This window comes from Monodon monoceros, unplaced genomic scaffold (genome assembly GCF_005190385.1).
Source record: "Monodon monoceros isolate NGI ecotype Baffin Bay Population unplaced genomic scaffold, NGI_Narwhal_1 Super_Scaffold_18, whole genome shotgun sequence".
NCBI classification, from domain to species: Eukaryota; Metazoa; Chordata; class Mammalia; order Artiodactyla; family Monodontidae; genus Monodon; species Monodon monoceros.
The window spans coordinates 39,485,070-39,504,036 of NW_021703774.1; the positions used below are offsets into that span (position 1 = coordinate 39,485,070).

Sequence of the window (18,967 nt, forward strand, 5' to 3'; positions counted from 1 at the left end):
GAAGTTACGCACCCTTGAGTACACTGCCTTCCCTAGTCACTTGCTTTCTAAAACATAGGGAAATGAAAAAGTGGAAATGAAAGATTGAGTAATCAACCTTGTTTGGCTTTCAGGTCATTGCACTGACTAAACTAGGAAACATGAAATTCCAAAAGCCTGCACAAATTCAGAAATTCAGCAAAAAAGCATTAACTGAATGCTTCCTTTCTATTTCCACTGTATTTTATGAGCATGTATGAGCAAGCATGCATAACAGAGGATGTCTGGCTTGTACGAGTTTCTAAAGGGGTAACCAAAGGCATGAATAAGAACCATGAATTAAAAAGTACCATCCCTGGTGAAAATGAAACCAAAAACTAAGCAGTGACTTATGACTTTCTGGAAGATAACACTTTGCTACAATTTAAACACATCTGTTTAACACACCTGCTAGGTAGCAGGTATGTAATCCTCTGCAATCACTCCCACGTGCACCTCACCAGCTCCTTCAATACTGAAGAGTTGCATCTGTCTTAAGGTACCACATACTTTCAAACTCCTAGCTTGTGTTACCTGGTCTCAGCCAAGTCTCTAACCTTATCCTGTAATGCTCTTTCCCTCTATTTCTTCCACCACAGCTTCAGTGGTCTCTTGTTCTATACTCAACCTCATTCTTAACTTAGGAACCTTGTTCTAGCTCTTCTCTCTAACTGAAAAGTTCTTCCTCTTGATTGTCACAAGGTAAATTCCTTCTTGTTTCTTCCTCAGAAAAGTGTTTCCCATCACCTAAACACACCACCGTAACACTGGTTTTACTTATTTATTTTTCTATTTGTTGATACTTTTCTTCTCCCACTAGAACATAAGCTCCACAGAGCAAGGACCCTGTCTGTCTGTGTTGTTCACCATTACATCCTCCACAGTGAGAACAGTTCTGGCATATAGTAGACATTCAATAAATATGCTGAATGGATGGGTGAATAATAATCAGGCAGTAAGTATTTACTGAGCATGATACTATATCATGTAAACACAAAGTAAAAAGCTCATGAAGCAAATACAATAGTATAATAGTGTTTAATGCAAACACAAAGTAAAAAGCTCATGAAGCTTTCAGTTTTGTGAGAAACCGTAAAGTAACACACAAATACATATCGTAACAAATGATATTAAGGAAATAAACAAGGGTTATGATAGAGAACTGGAGAGAGGCTATTTTAGTTAGGGTAGTTAGAGAAGATCCTCTGAGGAGGTAGCGTTTAAATGTGAAAGAAAAATTGAAAAGATGTCAACCTTAGAAGCCCTGGGGAAAATAAACTCACGCACTTATGGTTAATTAATCTATGACAAAGGAGGCAAGAATGTACAATGGATAAAAGACAGTCTCTTCAACAAGTGGTGCTGGGAAAACTGGACAGCTACAGGTAAAAGAATGAAATTAGAACATTCTCTAACACCACACACAAAAGCAAACTCAAAATGGATTAAAGACCTAAGTGTAAGACTGGATACTATAAAACTCCTAAAGGAAAACATAGGCAGAACACCCTTTAACAAAAATCACAGCAATGTTTTTTTTGGATTTGTCTCCTAGAGTAATGGAAATAAAAACAAAAATAAACAAATGGGACCTAATTAAACTTAAAAGGCTTTGCACATCAAAGGAAACCATCAACAAAACCAAAATACAGCCTATGGAACGGGAGGAAATACTTGCAAACTATGTGACCGACAGGGGATTAATTTCCAAAAATACACAAACACCTCATACGGCTCAATATCAAAAACAAACAAAAAAACACCCAATCAAAAAATGAGCCCAGGGACTTCCCTGGTGGGACAGTGGTTAAGAATCTGCCTGCCAATGCAGGGGACACAGGTTCAAGCCCTGGTCCGGGAAGATCCCACATGCTGCGGAGCAACTAAGCCCGTGCGCCGCAACTACTAAGCCTGCGCTCTAGAGCCCGTGAGTCACAACTACTGAAGCCCGCATGCCTAGAGCCCGTGCTCCGCAACAAGGGAAGCCACCGCGATGAGAAGCCCGCGCACCGCAACAAAGAGTAGCCCCCGCTCGCCGCAACTAGAGAAAGCCAGCGAGCAGCAACGAAGACCCAATGCAGCCCAAAATAAATAAACGTATTAAAAAAAAAATGAGCAGAATACCTAAACAGACATTTCTCCAAAGATGGCATACAGATGGCCAACAGGCACATGAAAAGATGCTCAACATCACTAATTATTTAAGAAATGCAAATCAAAACAATAATGAGGTATCACCTCACACCAGTCAGAATGGCCATCATCAGAAAGTCTACAAATAATAAATGCTGGAGAGGGTGTGGAGAAAAGGGAACCCTCCTACACTGCTGGTGGGAATGTAAATTGGTGAAGCCACTATGGAGAACAGTATGGAGATTTCTTAAACAACTAAAAATAGAGCTACCAGCAATTCCACTCCTGGGCATTTATTTGGAGAAAACTATAATTTGAAAAGACACATGCACCTCAATGTCCATAGCAGCACTATTTATAATAGCCAAGACATGAAAACAACCTAAGTGTCTACTGACAGATAAATGGATAAAGAAGCTGTGGTATATATACACAATGGAATACTACTCAACCATAAAAAGAATGAAATAATGCTATTTGCAGCAACATGGATGGACCTAGAGATTATCATGCTAAGTGAAGTCAGACAGAGAAAGACAAATGTATGATATTGCTTATATGTGGAATCTAAAAAAAATGATACAAATGAATTTCTTTACAAAACAGAAACAGACTCACAGACATAGAAAACGAACTTATGGTTACCAAAGGGGAAAGGATAGGAGGAATAAATCAGGAGTTTGGGATTAAAATATACACACTACTATATATAAAATACATAACCAATAAGGACCTACTGTATAGCACAGGGAACTCTACTCATTATCTTATAATAACCTACAATGGAAAAGAACCTAAAAAGGGATATATATATAGAGAGAGAGAGAGAGACCACTTTGCTATACGCCTGAAACTAACACAACATTGTAAATCAACTATATTTCAATAACAATTTAAAAAAAAAAAGAAGCATTGGGAAGAAGCATATGTGAAAGTGAGGTACTTTCAAAGAACTGAAAGATGGGGTCTAGGGCTACAGCAAGAAGTGCCTGAAATGAATTTAGAGGAGCCAGGTCATGTAAAGGAATGCTGAGAAGTTTGAAGTCTATTATATTTAAAATTGGAAGATTTTAGGATTTTAAGCAAAGGAATTAAAGTTGATTTGTGTTTTTAAGAGTATCCTAGATTTTTATTCAAGTTGGTCTTGGAAGTTCATAAACTCCCCACCTTTGCCAAAACACCATCGGATAAATATAGAAAATTAAAAAAAACAAATCCCAAAGCATATGTAAAGTAAACATTTCTTTGAACCAGAAAAAAGCAGACGAGAAAAAGCTGTAAGTCAGGCTGAAGTTGCAGATCCACTGGCAGGCAGATGGTAGGTAGGCAGTAAGTAACCAGGAATTTGCTTCCCACAAGATAAAAGGGGATCAAAGTGCTCCGGAGGGGCAGGAAATGGGGAGAGTCGAGCTCATAATCAAACCAAGGGTTGAAATGGAGTTTTCCTACCCTGAAAAGGAGGCTGGAAAAAAAACCCTGACATTAACCACTGAGAGGAGCTGCAGCATACTTAAAGCTACACTAGAAGTTGATGGGAAGCAGAAAATACCTCAAAGCCCAGGCCTAGATTAAGCTGCCTGCTGACTTAGTGACTAGATCCACTATCTCCAATATTGCAGTGGAACAGGGGCCCCACAGTGTCAATTTAAGATATGGTTCTAGCCTGGGACTGTTCAGGGGCCAGACGGAAGGAAACCACAAAACTACTAGACAGGAAGAGGGGAAAGCAGCAATAAGAAAATAAGCACATGAAAAACTTAGTCAAGAAGCACTTGCTAAGCAAAATTCTTAAATACATGAAGAAATTACAACCATGAAAGACAGCCACTATAACCAATGTCAAGGAGAGGAACTTGCTGCAGATGGAATAAAAATAGAGCAATCTGAAAATGATTTTTAAAGGTTTAGGATCCTCCAATAGCTAAAGGAAATCATAACAGACATTACAGAAAAAAAATACGCTATGAAATAAAAACAAGAATACTACAAACATAGAAAAAATGATAAAGAAGCAAAGTTGAATGATTAAGTTAAAGATTTTCTAGAAGATGGGAGTCCTCAGATTGAAAGTACACACAGAGATCTGAGTGGAAGATGAGAACAAAAAGCAAGCAAAACAAACAAAAAATCCACCCAAACCAAAAAAATATGTGTATGATCTATTTAAATAAAATTGTGTGTATATGTACAAAAACATAAAGAAATTACCAATAAGCAGCACAGAGCTGAACTATATGTTACATAGTTGAGTGAAAAAAAATAACGGAATATAATATATTGTATAATACTTATATATAAAAAATAAATAACTCAAAACTCCCTGTGCCTATCTGCCCACATACAAATGCACTGATATAAAGATCTAAAATTAGACATATCAAACAGTTACAGTAGTTATCTATTTGAAGGTGTGTGGCATCAGATAGACTTGGGAAGACAAGTATGGTGGACTTTCATTTTCTACTATATATACACCACTGATTATTTAAAAGTTTATATTAAGCTTACACTTATTAAGAGAACAAAACAAAAACTAATTATAAAAATATAAAACAGTTTAAAATAATAATATTAGATCTATGGCAGTTGAATTGGAGGATTCTCCCATATACTTAGGTTAGAAGAGTCAGGTGTAGATAATCTGAATACATAAATCAATTTTCTGTAAAATAAATTATGCTCCCCAAATGTCTAGTACATATGTATTTCTATATGATTATATGAGAAGAGAAAAATGGATAAATGGATTCATACCAGATTAATGTTGGACATCTGAAGGAGCAGTAGATGGGAAAGGAGAAAGGAAGCCAAAAACAAAAAATAAAATGCTATCCTTATTTTTTAATTTAAAAAGAACATGTATAATTATGTACTTATTTCATAAATATTTCCTGAGCGTACTATGTCAGATAATGATCTTAGAGCTACGGGATACAAAAGTGGACAAAACAAAGTCCTTGGGGGGGGAAGGGATGAAGACAATAAAATGAACAGAAATTACATAATGTCAGTAAGGAGTGGGGGAAATAAAGCAGGTTAAAGTGATAGAGTATGACCAAGTGGGTCAGTAGGGGATTTGACACAGATTGTCAGGGAAGACCTCTCTGATGAGGTAACACTTTGAACAGACAGCTGAATGAAGTTTCAGATAGGAACGGGGGAGCAGCAAGTGTGAAAGCCTCAGGGCCACTGTGTGTTTGGCACATTCTTGGTGAAACAGAAAGAATGCTAGTGTAGCTGGAGCTCAGTAAACAAAGGTGAGAGTGGTAAGAAACCGGGGTCAGAGATGGAATAAGAGGAGGACTCAGGGACCAGGTCAGAGAGACCAAGGGAAGTATGATGGGGAGCCACTGGAGACTTTTAAGCAGGGGGTGACATAATCTGATTATGCTTTAAAAAGAATCCGCTGTGTGGCAAACTGAAATGGAAGGAGACCAGTGAGGAGACTACTGTAGCAGTCCCACTAGGAGAATACAGTGACAAGGACAACAGCAGTAGAGATGGATTTGGTAGGAAGTAGTTGGATTCAGAATATATTTTCAAGGTAAAGGAAGCAAGATCTTCAGGTAGATTGAAGGTGAAGCCTCAAGCAATATATTATAACACTTGGTCACTGGTTATAAACATGTTAATAGTGATTATCTCTTGAGTACATGATTTTGTGTGATTTAAATTTGTTTTTTATGCTTTTAACACTTTTGGAATGTGAATGCATTTATATATAATCAAGAAAAAGCAATAAAGTTGCTTTCAACGTTTAAAAAAAAAAAGTGCACCTCAAGCACCATGCTACGTAAATAAAAATAAACATCTAGCCACATTATGGTAAAACTGCAGAACATTAAGAATACAAAAAGAATTCTGAAAAATCAGGAGAGAAAAAATAGATTATCTATAAAAAAATGGCAATTAGGGCTTCCCTGGTGGCGCAGTGGTTGAGAGTCCGCCTGCCGATGCAGGGGACATGGGTTCGTGCCCTGGTCCGGGAAGATCCCACATGCCGCGGAGCCGCTAGGCCCGTGAGCCATGGCCGCTGGGCCTGCGCGTCCGGAGCCTGTGCTCCGCAACGGGAGAGGCCACAGCAGTGAGAGGCCTGCGTATCACACAAAACAAAACAAAACAAAACAAAACTACAATGAGGTATCACCTCACACTGGTTGTAATGACCATCATCAAAAAATCTACAATAAATGCTGGAGAGGGTGTGGAGAAAAGGGAACCCTTTTGCACTGTTGGTGGGAATGTAAATTGATACAGCCACTATGGAGAACAGTACGGAGGTTCCTTAAAAAACTAAAAATAGAACTACCATATGACCCAGCAATCCCACTACTAGGCATATACCCTGAGAAAACCATAATTCAAAAGGACACATAGGGCTTCTCTGGTGGCACAGGATTAAGAATCTACATGCCAATGCAGGGGACACGGGTTTGAGCCCTGGTCCAAGACACGGAACAACTAAGCCCATGCACCATAAATACTGAGCCTGCACTCTAGAGTCCCTGATCCACAGCTACTGAAGACTGTGTGCCTAGAGCCCGTGCTCCACAACAAGAGGCTACTGCAATGACAAGTCCACACACCGCAACAAAGAGTAGCCCCTGCTCACTGCAACTAGAGGAAGCCTGCATGCAGCAACGAAGACCCAACTTAGCCAAAAAAAAAAATTTAAGAAAAAAAAGGACACATGTACCCCAATGTTCATTGCAGCACTATTTACAATAGACAGGACACGGAAACAACCTAAATGTCCAACAACAGATGAATGGATAAGGAAGATGTGGTACATATGTACAATGGAATATTACTCAGCCATAAAAAGGAACAAAATTGGGTTATTTGCAGAGATGTGGACGGACCTACAATCTGTCATACAGAGTGGAATAAGCCAGAAAGAAAAGAACAAGTATCACGTATTAATGCATATATGTGGAATCTAGAAAAATGGTACAGATGAACCTATTTGTAGGGCAGGAATAGAGACACAGACGTAGAGAACAGACATGGGGACACAGCGGGGGAAGGAGAGGGTGGGACGAATTGGGAGATTAGGTTTGACATAAATACACTACCATGTGTAAATGCACTACCTGCTGTATAGCACCAGGAGCTCAGCTCTGTGTTATGTGATTACCTAGATGGCGGAGGGCGGGGGGGGAAGGAGGTCCAAGAGGGTGGGGATATAGGTAGACATATAGCTGATTCACTTCACTGTACAGCAGAAACTAACATAACATTGTAAAGCAATTTTACTCCAATTAAAAAAAAAAAAAAGACAGAAAATAACAAGAGCTGATGAGGATGTGGAGGAACTGGAACCCTCGAACACTGCTGGTGGAAATGTGAAATGGGGCAGCCACTTTGGAAAACAGTTCAACAGTTCCCCTAAACATAGAGTTCCCATATGATCCAGCAATCCCATTCCTAGCTATATATACTCAAGAGAACTGTAAACATATGTCCACACAATAACTTGTACACAAAGGTTCATAGCAGAATTATTCATAACCAAAAGTAGAAACAACTCAAGAATAGCTATATATTGATAAATGGATAAATAAAATGTGATATGTCCATAAAATAGAATATTTGGCAAAAAAAGAAATGAAATACTGATACATGCTACAACATGGACCTTGAAAACATGCTAATTCAAAGAAGCCATTCTTAAAGGATGACATATGACATGATTTAATTTATAAGAAATATCTAGAATAGTCAAATCTATAGAGATAGAAAGCAGATTAATGGTTGCCTAAGGCCAAGGGAGAGGGATGAGAGATTAGGGGGAGAATGTGGGGTTTCTTTTTGAAGTGATGAAAATGTTTAAAAATTAATTATAGTGATGGCTGCATAAAACCCTGTGAATATCGAGTTGCACACTTTAAATGGGTGAACGGGATAGTATATGAATTGTACCTCAATAAAGCCACTAGAAAAAAATAAGTGTCAAAGATAATGATGTAATATATTCCATATGGTAAATGAAAGTAAATAAAACAAAATTCAAGAGCATGTAATAAAAACTAAGAGTCTACCGCCCACAGACTTTTACTCAAAGTACCTAAGGAACCCATCAACAGAGTAGTAAACCTAGAAGGAAGCCATGACAGAGAGTTTGGAACATTTTGCTATAAATTTAATTAATCACTGAGTGCAAAAAAGTAGCAACTATTGAAGTGTTTTTTAACAAGAGAAGAACTAAAGTTCTAGACACAAACAAGAAGGAAAATTGGGGGAGGGGTGTGCTTATTCAGTGGGTAATGTGTAATAAAGTCCTTTTCTTGCCCAGGAGGGGACTTGAAATACTGAATAACTCCCGACTGTGTTAGATAATTTTAAAATTATAGTATGCTAAAATTTTACAGGTAACACTAAAGGAAAAGAAGCATAGCATATAGCTTCCAAACCAGAAAAAAGGAAAATAAGAGAATAAAGAAAAATCTATCAATATGATAGATGGCAAAAAAGAGGGAAAATAGTAAAACTCCTATATTTGGAAACAAAAAAATATTCAGAGCTGAATTGTGAAAGTTCTACATGTCATGTCTCGAGGATATGGCTAAAGCAGGACTTAGAGATAAATCTAAATGTATCCTTAAACATATTTATTAAAATATAAGACTGAAGTAAACTTAAGTGTTTAACTCAAGAAGCTAAAAATAACAGAGAAAACTCAAGAAAGCAGGAAGACCACACTAAAGATAAGATCAGAACTCAAGGAACCAGAAAAGTAAAAAAACAATAGAGAAACTCAGCAAAACTAAAAGCTGACTCTCTGCAAAGACCAATAAAAACAAAGAAATCTAGAGCAAGATATCAAGAAAAAAGAGAAAGCAAAAACAAACAACATTAAGAAATAAGCATATGTGGAACAAATTTTTTTAATTACAGGCAACTACTACAGTTTCATACCAACATATTGAACACATGGATGAGACTATTTTCCAAACAAATATTACCAAATTTGATTCAAGAAAAAATTAAAAACCTGAAGAAATCAATAACCATTAAGTATACTAAATCAGTTAAGTCAAACTTACCCCCATACATACCCCAGGCTCACACAGTTTTATACATGAACCTTATCAACTCTTCAAAGAACAAAAAACCTCCAACATTTAGAAACTGTTTTATGAGGGCAGCATAACCTTGATGACAAAACTGGAAAGGGACAGTATGGTTTGTTTTTTTCATTGAAGTTCACCTGCTTTACTATTATTTTTTTTCCTTATTAGAGTATAATTGCTCCACAATGTTGGGCCAGCTTCCACTGTACAATGAAGTGCACCAGCCATATGCATATCTATATCCCCCCTCTTGAACCTCCCACCCACCCCACCCTCCATCCTGCCCATCTAGGTCGTCACAGAGCACCGAGCTGAGTTTCCTGTGCTTTACAGCATGCTCAGGCCAGCCATCTTTTTTACACATGGTAGTGTATACATGTCACTCCCAATCTCCCAACCCGTCCCACCCTCCCCGCCCCTCCCCACCATGTCCACACATCCATTCTCTACGTCTATGTCTCTATTCCTGCCCGTTCAGTATGTTTTAAAACACGTTTATTTTCTGTGTGACTACAGATGCAAATATACTATAGGTTAATATACTAAATAAAATACAGGTACAGAGTATAAGTAAATTTAATTCAAGTGTATAAAAGAAAAAATATACTAATGAGTGTGGGGTTTTCTCTATGAATGCAAAGATAACCATCAGAAAAATCTGTCACTGTTAACTCACCATATTAACAGTTAGAGACAAAAAAGCATACGATCTAGGGGCACAAGGGAACTTCATGAGTGATGAAAAATTCTATATCTGAATTGTGGTCACAGTTACATAGTTGTATACATTTGTCAAAACTCAAACTGTATGCATAAAATTGATGTATTTTATTATATGTAAATTATACCTCAATAAAGTTGGTCAAACAAGTGTATGATCTCAGTTGATGCAAAAGAAGTGTTCAATAAAATTAAACATTTATTCATAATTTTAAAATATCATGGCCACTGGGCTTCCCTGGTGGCGGAGTGGTTAAGAATCTGCCTGCCAATGCAGGGGACATGGGTTCGAGCCCTGGTCTGGGAAGATCCCACATGCCATGGAGCAACTAAGCCCGTGCACCACAACTACTGAGCCTGCACTCTAGAGCCTGTGAGCCACAACCACTGTGCCCGCATGCTGCAACTACTGAAGCCCGCTCACCTAGAGCCCGTGCTCCGCAACAAGAGAAGCCACCGCAATGAGAAGCCCGCGCACCGTAACCAAGAGTAGCCCCTGCTCTCCACAATTAGAGAAAGCCCGCGCAGCAACAAAGACCAAACGCAGCCAAAAATAAATAAATAAAATAAATTTAAAATATATATATATATCATGGCCACTATCATTACTAGTATTCAACATTACACTGGAGGTTGTTTTTTTTTTTCAGTTTTTGTTTTTTTTCCTTAAAATTTTTTTGTTGAAGTATAGTTGATTTATAATGCTGTGTTAGTTTCTGGGGTACTGCAAGCTGATTAAGTTATACATACACATATATATTCTTTTTCATATTCTTTTCCATTATGGTTTATTATAGGACATTGAATATAGTTCCCTGTGCTATACATTAGGACCTTGTTGTTTATCTGTTTTATATGTAGTAGTTTGTATCTGCTAATCTCAAACTCCTGATTTATCCTTCCCGCACCCCCTAAATATTTATAATGGAGGCTCTAATCAATGTAATAAGACAAAAATAGAACATGTATAAAGTTAGGAAAAAGATAAAACCTAGCATTACTTGCAAATGATATGATTATCCACATTTTTAAAAATCTAGTTGAAATTAGATAATCCATTAGAACTAACAAGAGTTCAGCAAATAAAAATCGACAGTATTCCTAAACACCAGGAATATTCAATTACAATGTGCAATCCCAAAATATTACTATTTACAATAGCTACAAAAAGGTATCTAGGAACAAATAAAAGATGTGTAAAACCTATGTGGAGAAATTTATAAAATACTGTTTTTTCCTTAAAACCATCTTTATTACATGTCTTTAAACACTTCTCTACATGCATTACAGAATATCATATCAGATCCAGTCCCTTAAATAACAGTTTTCAACATAGCAAGCAGGCAGCACTCTTATAAACATCTTTATTACATGTGTTTATAAAACACTATTGGAGGACATTTTGAAAAACCCAAAATGAGATATAATATGTTCACAAATGGGAAGACATATATTGTAAACGTGGCACTTCTCTCCAAATTTATCTATAAATTAAATGCAATCCCAATCAAATCCCAATAAGATTTTTCAAGCAATTTTACAAGTTGATCCTAACACTTCCTATGGAAGAGTAAAGGGCCAAAAACAGGCAACAAAATTTGGAAGAAATTGCAAGATATCAAGACTTCTTTTAAACTACAGAAACTTAAAAAGTGTGGTAATGGTGCTGAGACAGCCAAGTCAACGAATAACGTTAAGAGAATCCAGAGGAATTCCCTGGTGGTCCAGTGGTTAAGACTCCACATTTTCACTGGCAAGGGCCAGGGTTCAATCCCTGGTCAGGGAACTAAGATCCCACAAGACGCGGGCCCAGAAAAAAAAAAAAGAAAAAGAGAGACAGAGCCCGGAAACAGACCCCCAAATACATGGAAACTTAGTATATTAGAGAGTGACATTACAAAGCAGTGGAAAAGAGATGGACTATTCAATAAATGATGCTAAGACAACTGGCTACCAGTACAGTAGAAATTAGATCCCTTCCTTATAAAATTTTTTTAAAAATTCAGTTGTATTCAAGACCTAAACATGATAATCAAGTCTATAAACAAAATAACAAAGGATCTTTATGTCATTTAGATAGACACTTAAAGGCACTGAAAGAGCATTTATAATGGAAAAACTCTGGTAAATCCGACTACATTAAAACTTATGTAAACATATATGTCATTATAAAGTTATAAGACAAGCCAAAAATTTAGAGCAAATATTTACAGTGCTCATAACCTAAATATCCATAATGTGTGTGTGCATGTACATTCATGTGCCTGTGTATATGACTCTTAGAAATGAATAAGGAAAATTCAAATAACCCAACCAAAAAACGGGCAAAGAATATAAATAGGGAATTCAAGGATGCTCAACCTCACTTTAAATACTATCGCATGTCCATCAAATTGGCGGAAAAAAAAAAAAATACAGAAAGCCTGACAGTAATAATTGTTGGCAAAATGTAGAGAAGCAAGAACTTTCAAACATTGCTGGTGGGACGGTAAACTGATATGACTCTTTTGGAGGGGTAGTAAAGCTCATATGTAATAAAGCTGAACAGAGACAAGCCCTGTGGATCTAGAAATTTTGCTTTCAGAAATCTACCCCACAAAATATGTGACATATTTACACTTTACAAGGACACAGGTATAAAAATATTCATTGTAATATTGTTTATAACAGCCAAAAAAAAAAAAAACTAAGTGTCCCTCAGTAGAGGAATGGATTTACAGAGGTGTATTCATACTCAGGAATATTATTTAGACACTAAATGAATAGAGAGATATGTGTGTATAAAATATTGAGGGGGGAAAATAAGTTGCAGAATGATATGACTGGTATGATACAATTTATGTAAAATTTTAAAACAAATGCCATACATTATGGATACATTGATAAAGTATCAATAAAAGCATAAAAACATGGATAGGAACGGTCCACTAACCTTGAGGATGGTGGTTACTTCTGAAGTAAGAGGGAGTGGAATGGGATGGTGAAGGGTACAAAGAAAGTTTCAACTGTATCCATACCTTTTAATTCCTAAGAAGGTCTGACCCAAGTTTGGCAAATTTGAATAGCCCTTAAAAATAAGTGGTAAATACAAAGATGTTCATTATGTTATACTCCATGTTTTCTATATGTTTGAAATATTTCAAAGAATTTTTTAAAAAATCAACTCTGCTTGAGGTGTATGCAATGGATTGGAAGAGAATAAGAGTGAAACAGAAGACCTTCAGGAAAGCACGTCTACAAATCCTGGCTAGAGTGATGGTGACCTAGATTAGAGGTGATAATAGAGAGGTGAAGAGAAGTGGATGAATGTGAGATTATATTTCAAAGGAATAATTTGTAGGACTTATTGATGGATTGTAGATGAGGAGTTCAGGAGAGGAAAGAATCAAAGTTGACTTCTCACTAAAGCAGTACGTAGGTGAAGGTGTTGTTTACTCGGATGGGGAAAACCGGGAAAGGAATCAGTTGGAAAGCATGAAAGAATCCTGTTTTATGTTTATCTCTTATTTCTATTCAGACATAAGCTCTTTACAGGGAGAATCTTTTTTATCTCCATATCCCCCAGAGTACCTAACTATGCCAAATAATTGTTATATACATTGTTTAAGTAACATGTTTTGAAAACCAGACAACCTTCTTTAAAAGTGTCAGCTTTCAGGGCTTCCCTGGTGGCGCAGTGGTTGAGAGTCCGCCTGCCGATGCAGGGTACATGGGTTCGTGCCCCGGTCCGAGAAGATCCCACATGCTGCAGAGCGGCTGGGCCCACGAGCCATGGCCGCTGAGCCTGTGCGTCTGGAGCCTGTGCGTCCGGAGCCTGTGCTCCGCAACGGAAGAGGCCACAACAGTGAGAGGCCCGCGTACCGCAAAAAAAAAAAAAGTGTCAGCTTTCAAATAAGGCTGATATCACTTAATATTCTAATAACAAACAAAATTCCAAGAAGTTCTCTAAAAAGTTTTCCCATGTAACTTATTCAGATTTTTAACTTCTACACAAATTTATGCTTTCCACTTTTCTCCTAAGCCATTTTAATTAATTTCATATGATTTTATCAGTTGAATGTATTATAAGCTATGTAGTATTATAAGGTGTACCACTGTAAAAGAGACAGGATTTATTTTATTTTATTTTTTAATAAATTCATTTATTTATTTTTGGCTGCATTGGGTCTTCGTTGTTGTGTGTGGGCTCCTCATTGTGGTGACTTCTCTTGCTGTGGAGCACAGGCTTCAGTAGTTGTGGCATGTGGGCTCAGCAGTTGTGGCACACGGGCTTAGTTGCTCTGCGGCATGTGGGATCTTCCTGGACCAGGGCTCGAACCCATGTCCCCTGCATTGGTAGGCAGATTCTTAACCACTGCACCACCAGGGAAGCCCAGGGATAGGATTTATAATAGGGTTATTATTACATAGCATCTCCTTATAAACTACTACTTATATATTTTAGTTACAGTTTACAGACCCCCTTATCTCATGTGATTCATAACAACCTCAATGAGTAGGCAGGACATTTCTGTAACATTTAGTGACAGAGCTGGAATTCACACCTAAAGCATCAGGCTATGTAGACTTCATCATAAAGAAACTGAGGCTTGAAGTCAAGTGACTTGCCCAAGGACATCCAGCTAATAAAACAATAAGTTAATTTTGCTGTGCTTAAAGAGCTGCTGCTATTCTAAGCTTATAAACATTATGAAAATGTATAATGACAAAAATCTCAAAATTTATCCAAAAGATAGATTCTAATTATTTGCTTAACTGTGAAGTCAGAATCACATGACAAAGAAGATTTTTCCACTAATACTACATAACTGGAATGGTAGGAAGAAAATCACGTAGACTGTCAAAGGATCATTTAAATAAACCTGTTTTCCCTCCTAAGATAAAAAGGTTAACCAAGTTTCTTTGGAGAATTAACTATAGTTAAAAAGTAATACTTGAGTATATTGTGACAACACATTTTTCAATTATTATTTTTTTGTTGTTCAAAACCAAAACAAGTATATGTCAACCACTGCATTTTGGCAACTAATCCTTTTTAGCAAACCATGACAATTAAGTGTTAGGTCCTACGTCAATTTTTATTATCAAATACAGTGAGTGCTGTGATTTTAACCAATTTCAGAGTATCTTTACTTCCCCCTCTCAGTTTATCCCATTGGCTTGGGACACTTACGAAGGGCAAGGGGACATGTTAGAAAGTAAATCAGAATTCAACAAGGGTGAGGTACTCAAAGCCATATGTATAGAAATCCCATACAAATAAATGAAGGTCTTAACTGTTTTACTGATATTTCAGAAATGGTACTTTTGAGCACCAAAGGCAAATTTCAAAAGGTCTCAAGAAAACTGCTAGAAATTTTTAAATGTGAAAATAGAGTCATTTAAAAATACATATGATCCACATTTTTAGCAAAGTCAGTTCTATTGCTGGATTTACAAAATTGGTATAAATTTTATTTCTTTGTGATTTAGAGGATGCACCTAAGTGGAAACAGAATTGAGTTCAAAGGCATAACAAGCGTATGTATCTCTTCTTAAGTTCAACATTATATTTTTGTTGGATTTTATTCTGTAAATGATGAGAAACCAGTGATGGTTACCACACTAAGGAGAGACACCATGAGTGCTTTAATAGTATAACTTTGGCTGTAATGCAAAGAATGGATGGTTTAATAGCATTAGAGATGGGAGGGTATTATAACAGAAGTTAGAGATTGACAAGGTGTTATAATAGTCTAGGTCAGGAGAGTGCTTAATAAAAGTCCAGATTCCTGGGTCCTAGCCCTGGAGATTCTGAGTCGGAAGGTTTAGAGCAAGTTCTTATAATCCTAAGTGAAAAAAGAGTTAAACACTGATGACTGGTAGTGAGTTAGAGCATCAAAGGGAAGATACCCTTGATGCTGAAACCTTTAAAAGAGTATCAGGAACTCCTGAAAATTACAAGCTCATGCTTAACTTTTACCATAAACACTGACTCACCTGGATCAGGGTCATGTTTTAGGTCCAATGAATGTACAACAGGGTGGTACTGCTTCTAAACATAAAATAAATTAAAATAGATTTAATTTAACAACTTAGTGCCTCATACAAACATTTTCTTCAGTTTATATAAGCAAATATATTATTAGTCAGTAGTACCATTCTTTTGCCAAAAAAACAAAAACAAACAAAAAAACCCAAAATTAGATCCTGAAAATCTGTAGGGAAGGGAGGAGAAAAGAAAAGATCAAACTAAGACTGAATTATACCTTTTATAGTATTGCCACCTACTGCATACACTAAGATATAGCACCATAAAAAAGCATAAGAGGGAATTCCCTAGTGGTCCAGTGGCTAGGACTCCACGCTTTTGTTGCTGAGGGTCAGGGTTCAATCCCTGGTCAAGGAACTAAGGTGCAGCCAAAAAAAAAAAAAAAAAAACAAACCAGGAAAAACAAAAAGCATAAGAAAAGCAATCAAGCAAATTAGAGGCATAGAGATGGAATCTTGTGTTTATACAGTACAAGGTAGTTTTCAAATTATGAATGGACTGTTTTTCTAAAGTTCATTTTAAGAAAAGTGTTTAGAACTCAGAACTCATATTCCCACAGAAACTGTTTTAAAAAGTGGCCAGAAAAAAAAAAAAAAAACATGGCCAGGCCACTATCACATCAGCACACTAATGCCTACCTACGTATCCTGTGATACATTGGGACTGCAATAGCAGAACTATAAGAACGGGATCCAAAATTCAGGCAAAAAGAAAGAGAAGAATGTCTCTCCTTTCTCTTGCCCAAAGCAGCAGAAGCCAAAAAGTTTTTGTTGTTGTTGTTGCTGTTTGTTTGTTTTTTAAAAAAGCTGTCTTTAGTATCCTCACCCCATCCATTTTGCATCAATTTTAAACTTCCACAGCAGTACCCCACCTAGGCCGGCCAACTTCCTTTCTTTTATGCAATACTGATTACTACATTTGGGTGGGGGAGGAAGGGTAGTAATAGAGAGGGAGATGCTGAAAATAAATACATTTTGAATGTTTTTCCCGAGGAAACTTTAAAAGTGGATGAGGCAAAGGGAGTGAGGTATTTCTTGGAGGATTGACTTCTATGGAAGAAAAAAATGAAAAATTTTGCTTATAATTATTTTTTTCTCACAGAATGATAACTAAAATGTTTTAGAGAAAGTACCTGTCTTCACTCTCTAAAACAATTCCTGAAAGGAAAGCAACTAGAAAATTTATATGTGAAAGTATGCTAATTTCAAAAACTAATGACAAAAAGTAAAGCACAATCGAAAGCAACATGTATGTCTCACTCCACAGGCAATGCCATTCCCAGCAAACCTACTTCCACCTCATCATGATTTTTGGAACAAAACAAATTATACACAATTCATAAAGCAAATTTTGTTGTTAAAAAACAGGTAGCCAATCTTCATCATCGATTTAACTAAAGGGTCTTCCAAAATACATAAACATATACAAATAATGTGCCAAACACAAATGACGGATAGAAGGAAAAGGCTTAAAAAATACATTTCTTTTTCCCTCCTGGTCTCAGAATTAAGTCACTGTCAGTCTTCTATCTTCAAATTCTATTTTATTTTATCATCAGCTGTATTCAAAACCTAGTGTGACTTAGAAAGAGACAAACAGTAGTAACTGAGGCAGGAAAGACAAAGAAAACAAAATGTCACTTACCTCCACTTGGATCTCATACTTTAATTTTTTTACTGTAATAAAATAGACATTACATAAAATTTACTATTTTAAAGGTAAATCATCTTACCAGAATTTCTTGTTTTGCTTTTATGATTTTGATGACACATTCAAGGATCTTTCTGGGATACTGCTTACGTTTTGTGGCTATATCGACTATGATTTCATCAAACTGGTCTTCAAGAACTTTGATATCAGAATCTATTTCGAGGGAAAAATAATATCAAAAAATTCCTTAAAACACATTTTTTAATATTCTATATGAAAATGTAACATAATAAACTAAATTTAGAAAACACAAAATTTAAGGAAAACAAATATGGCAAGTTAATGGATGCTCCACTTTGGTAACTGATTCATTTATTCATTGAACAGTCGATTACTTACTGAGCCCCTATGGAAAGCCAAGCCTAAATCAGAGAAATACAAAGATGAACATAACATAATCCCTCTTCTCTAAGAGCTCACGGTTCACTGGAAGAAACAGACATACAACTGCAAAACAACTGAATAAATACAGTAGAGGTATGAACAAAATGCTATCTGGACAAAGAACAGTGGAACACTAACTCTGCCTTGGGAATTTAAGACCTTAAAGAGAAAATTACATTTGATTTGCAACTTGAAATATAAGTGTAAATCCACTGCATAAAAGAAGGTAGGGAAAAAAATAATAGGGAGATGCATTTGAGGCAGAGAAAACAGTATCTGCAAGATCAAAGAGTCTTTAGGAAACAGAAAAAGATCTAAATGGCTGCAGGTTAAAGTATAAGGAAAAAAGGATGATAATATATAGAAGAGCCACACTGTAAAGAACATTTAACATCAGGGATGCTAATAAGTTTTGACTTTGTCATGTGGTGAACCAAAGCCGTGACAATAGCAGTGAGTGGAATAGCTAGATTTGAAACAGGTACAACTGGATAAATGGTAGGAAAACATAAAAGATATGGTGACTTTAGAGTTTCTTTGATTTGGCTAAAGCTATCTTATCAGTTGCTTTCCTATGTTTTAAAGTACAGTTGACCCTTGCACAACGTGGAGGTTAGGGACACCAACCATCCTTGCCGTCAAAAATCCAAGCATAACTTTATAGTTTGCCCTCTGTGGAAACTTTAGAGTTTCCACATCTGTGGATTCAACCAGCTACAAATGGTGTCGTACTGTATTTGGTGAAAAAAATCCCTGTATGAGTGGACTATTGCAGTTCAAACCTGAGTTGTTCAAGAGTCAAATGTACTGATTCTCAAACTCTGAAAGAATGAATAATCACCTGGGGAACTTGTCAGAAGTGCAGATATTTTTTTTTACTTTTTAAAAAACAGCTTTA

The 18,967-nt window shown here is 36.5% G+C and overlaps 1 protein-coding gene across 1 annotated transcript in view; it reads right to left on the minus strand.

The window, feature by feature from the left end:
• NSL1 (NSL1 component of MIS12 kinetochore complex) overlaps window positions 1–18,967 on the minus strand; it is a 39,862-nt gene that overhangs the window by 14,238 nt on the left and 6,657 nt on the right. Inside the window, exons 3-4 of the mRNA XM_029229355.1 lie at window positions 17,708–17,838; window positions 15,924–15,978 (exon numbers count right to left, since the gene is read on the minus strand). Coding sequence (XP_029085188.1) covers window positions 15,924–15,978; window positions 17,708–17,838 — 186 coding nt within the window. The remainder of the gene's footprint in view (window positions 1–15,923; window positions 15,979–17,707; window positions 17,839–18,967) is intronic.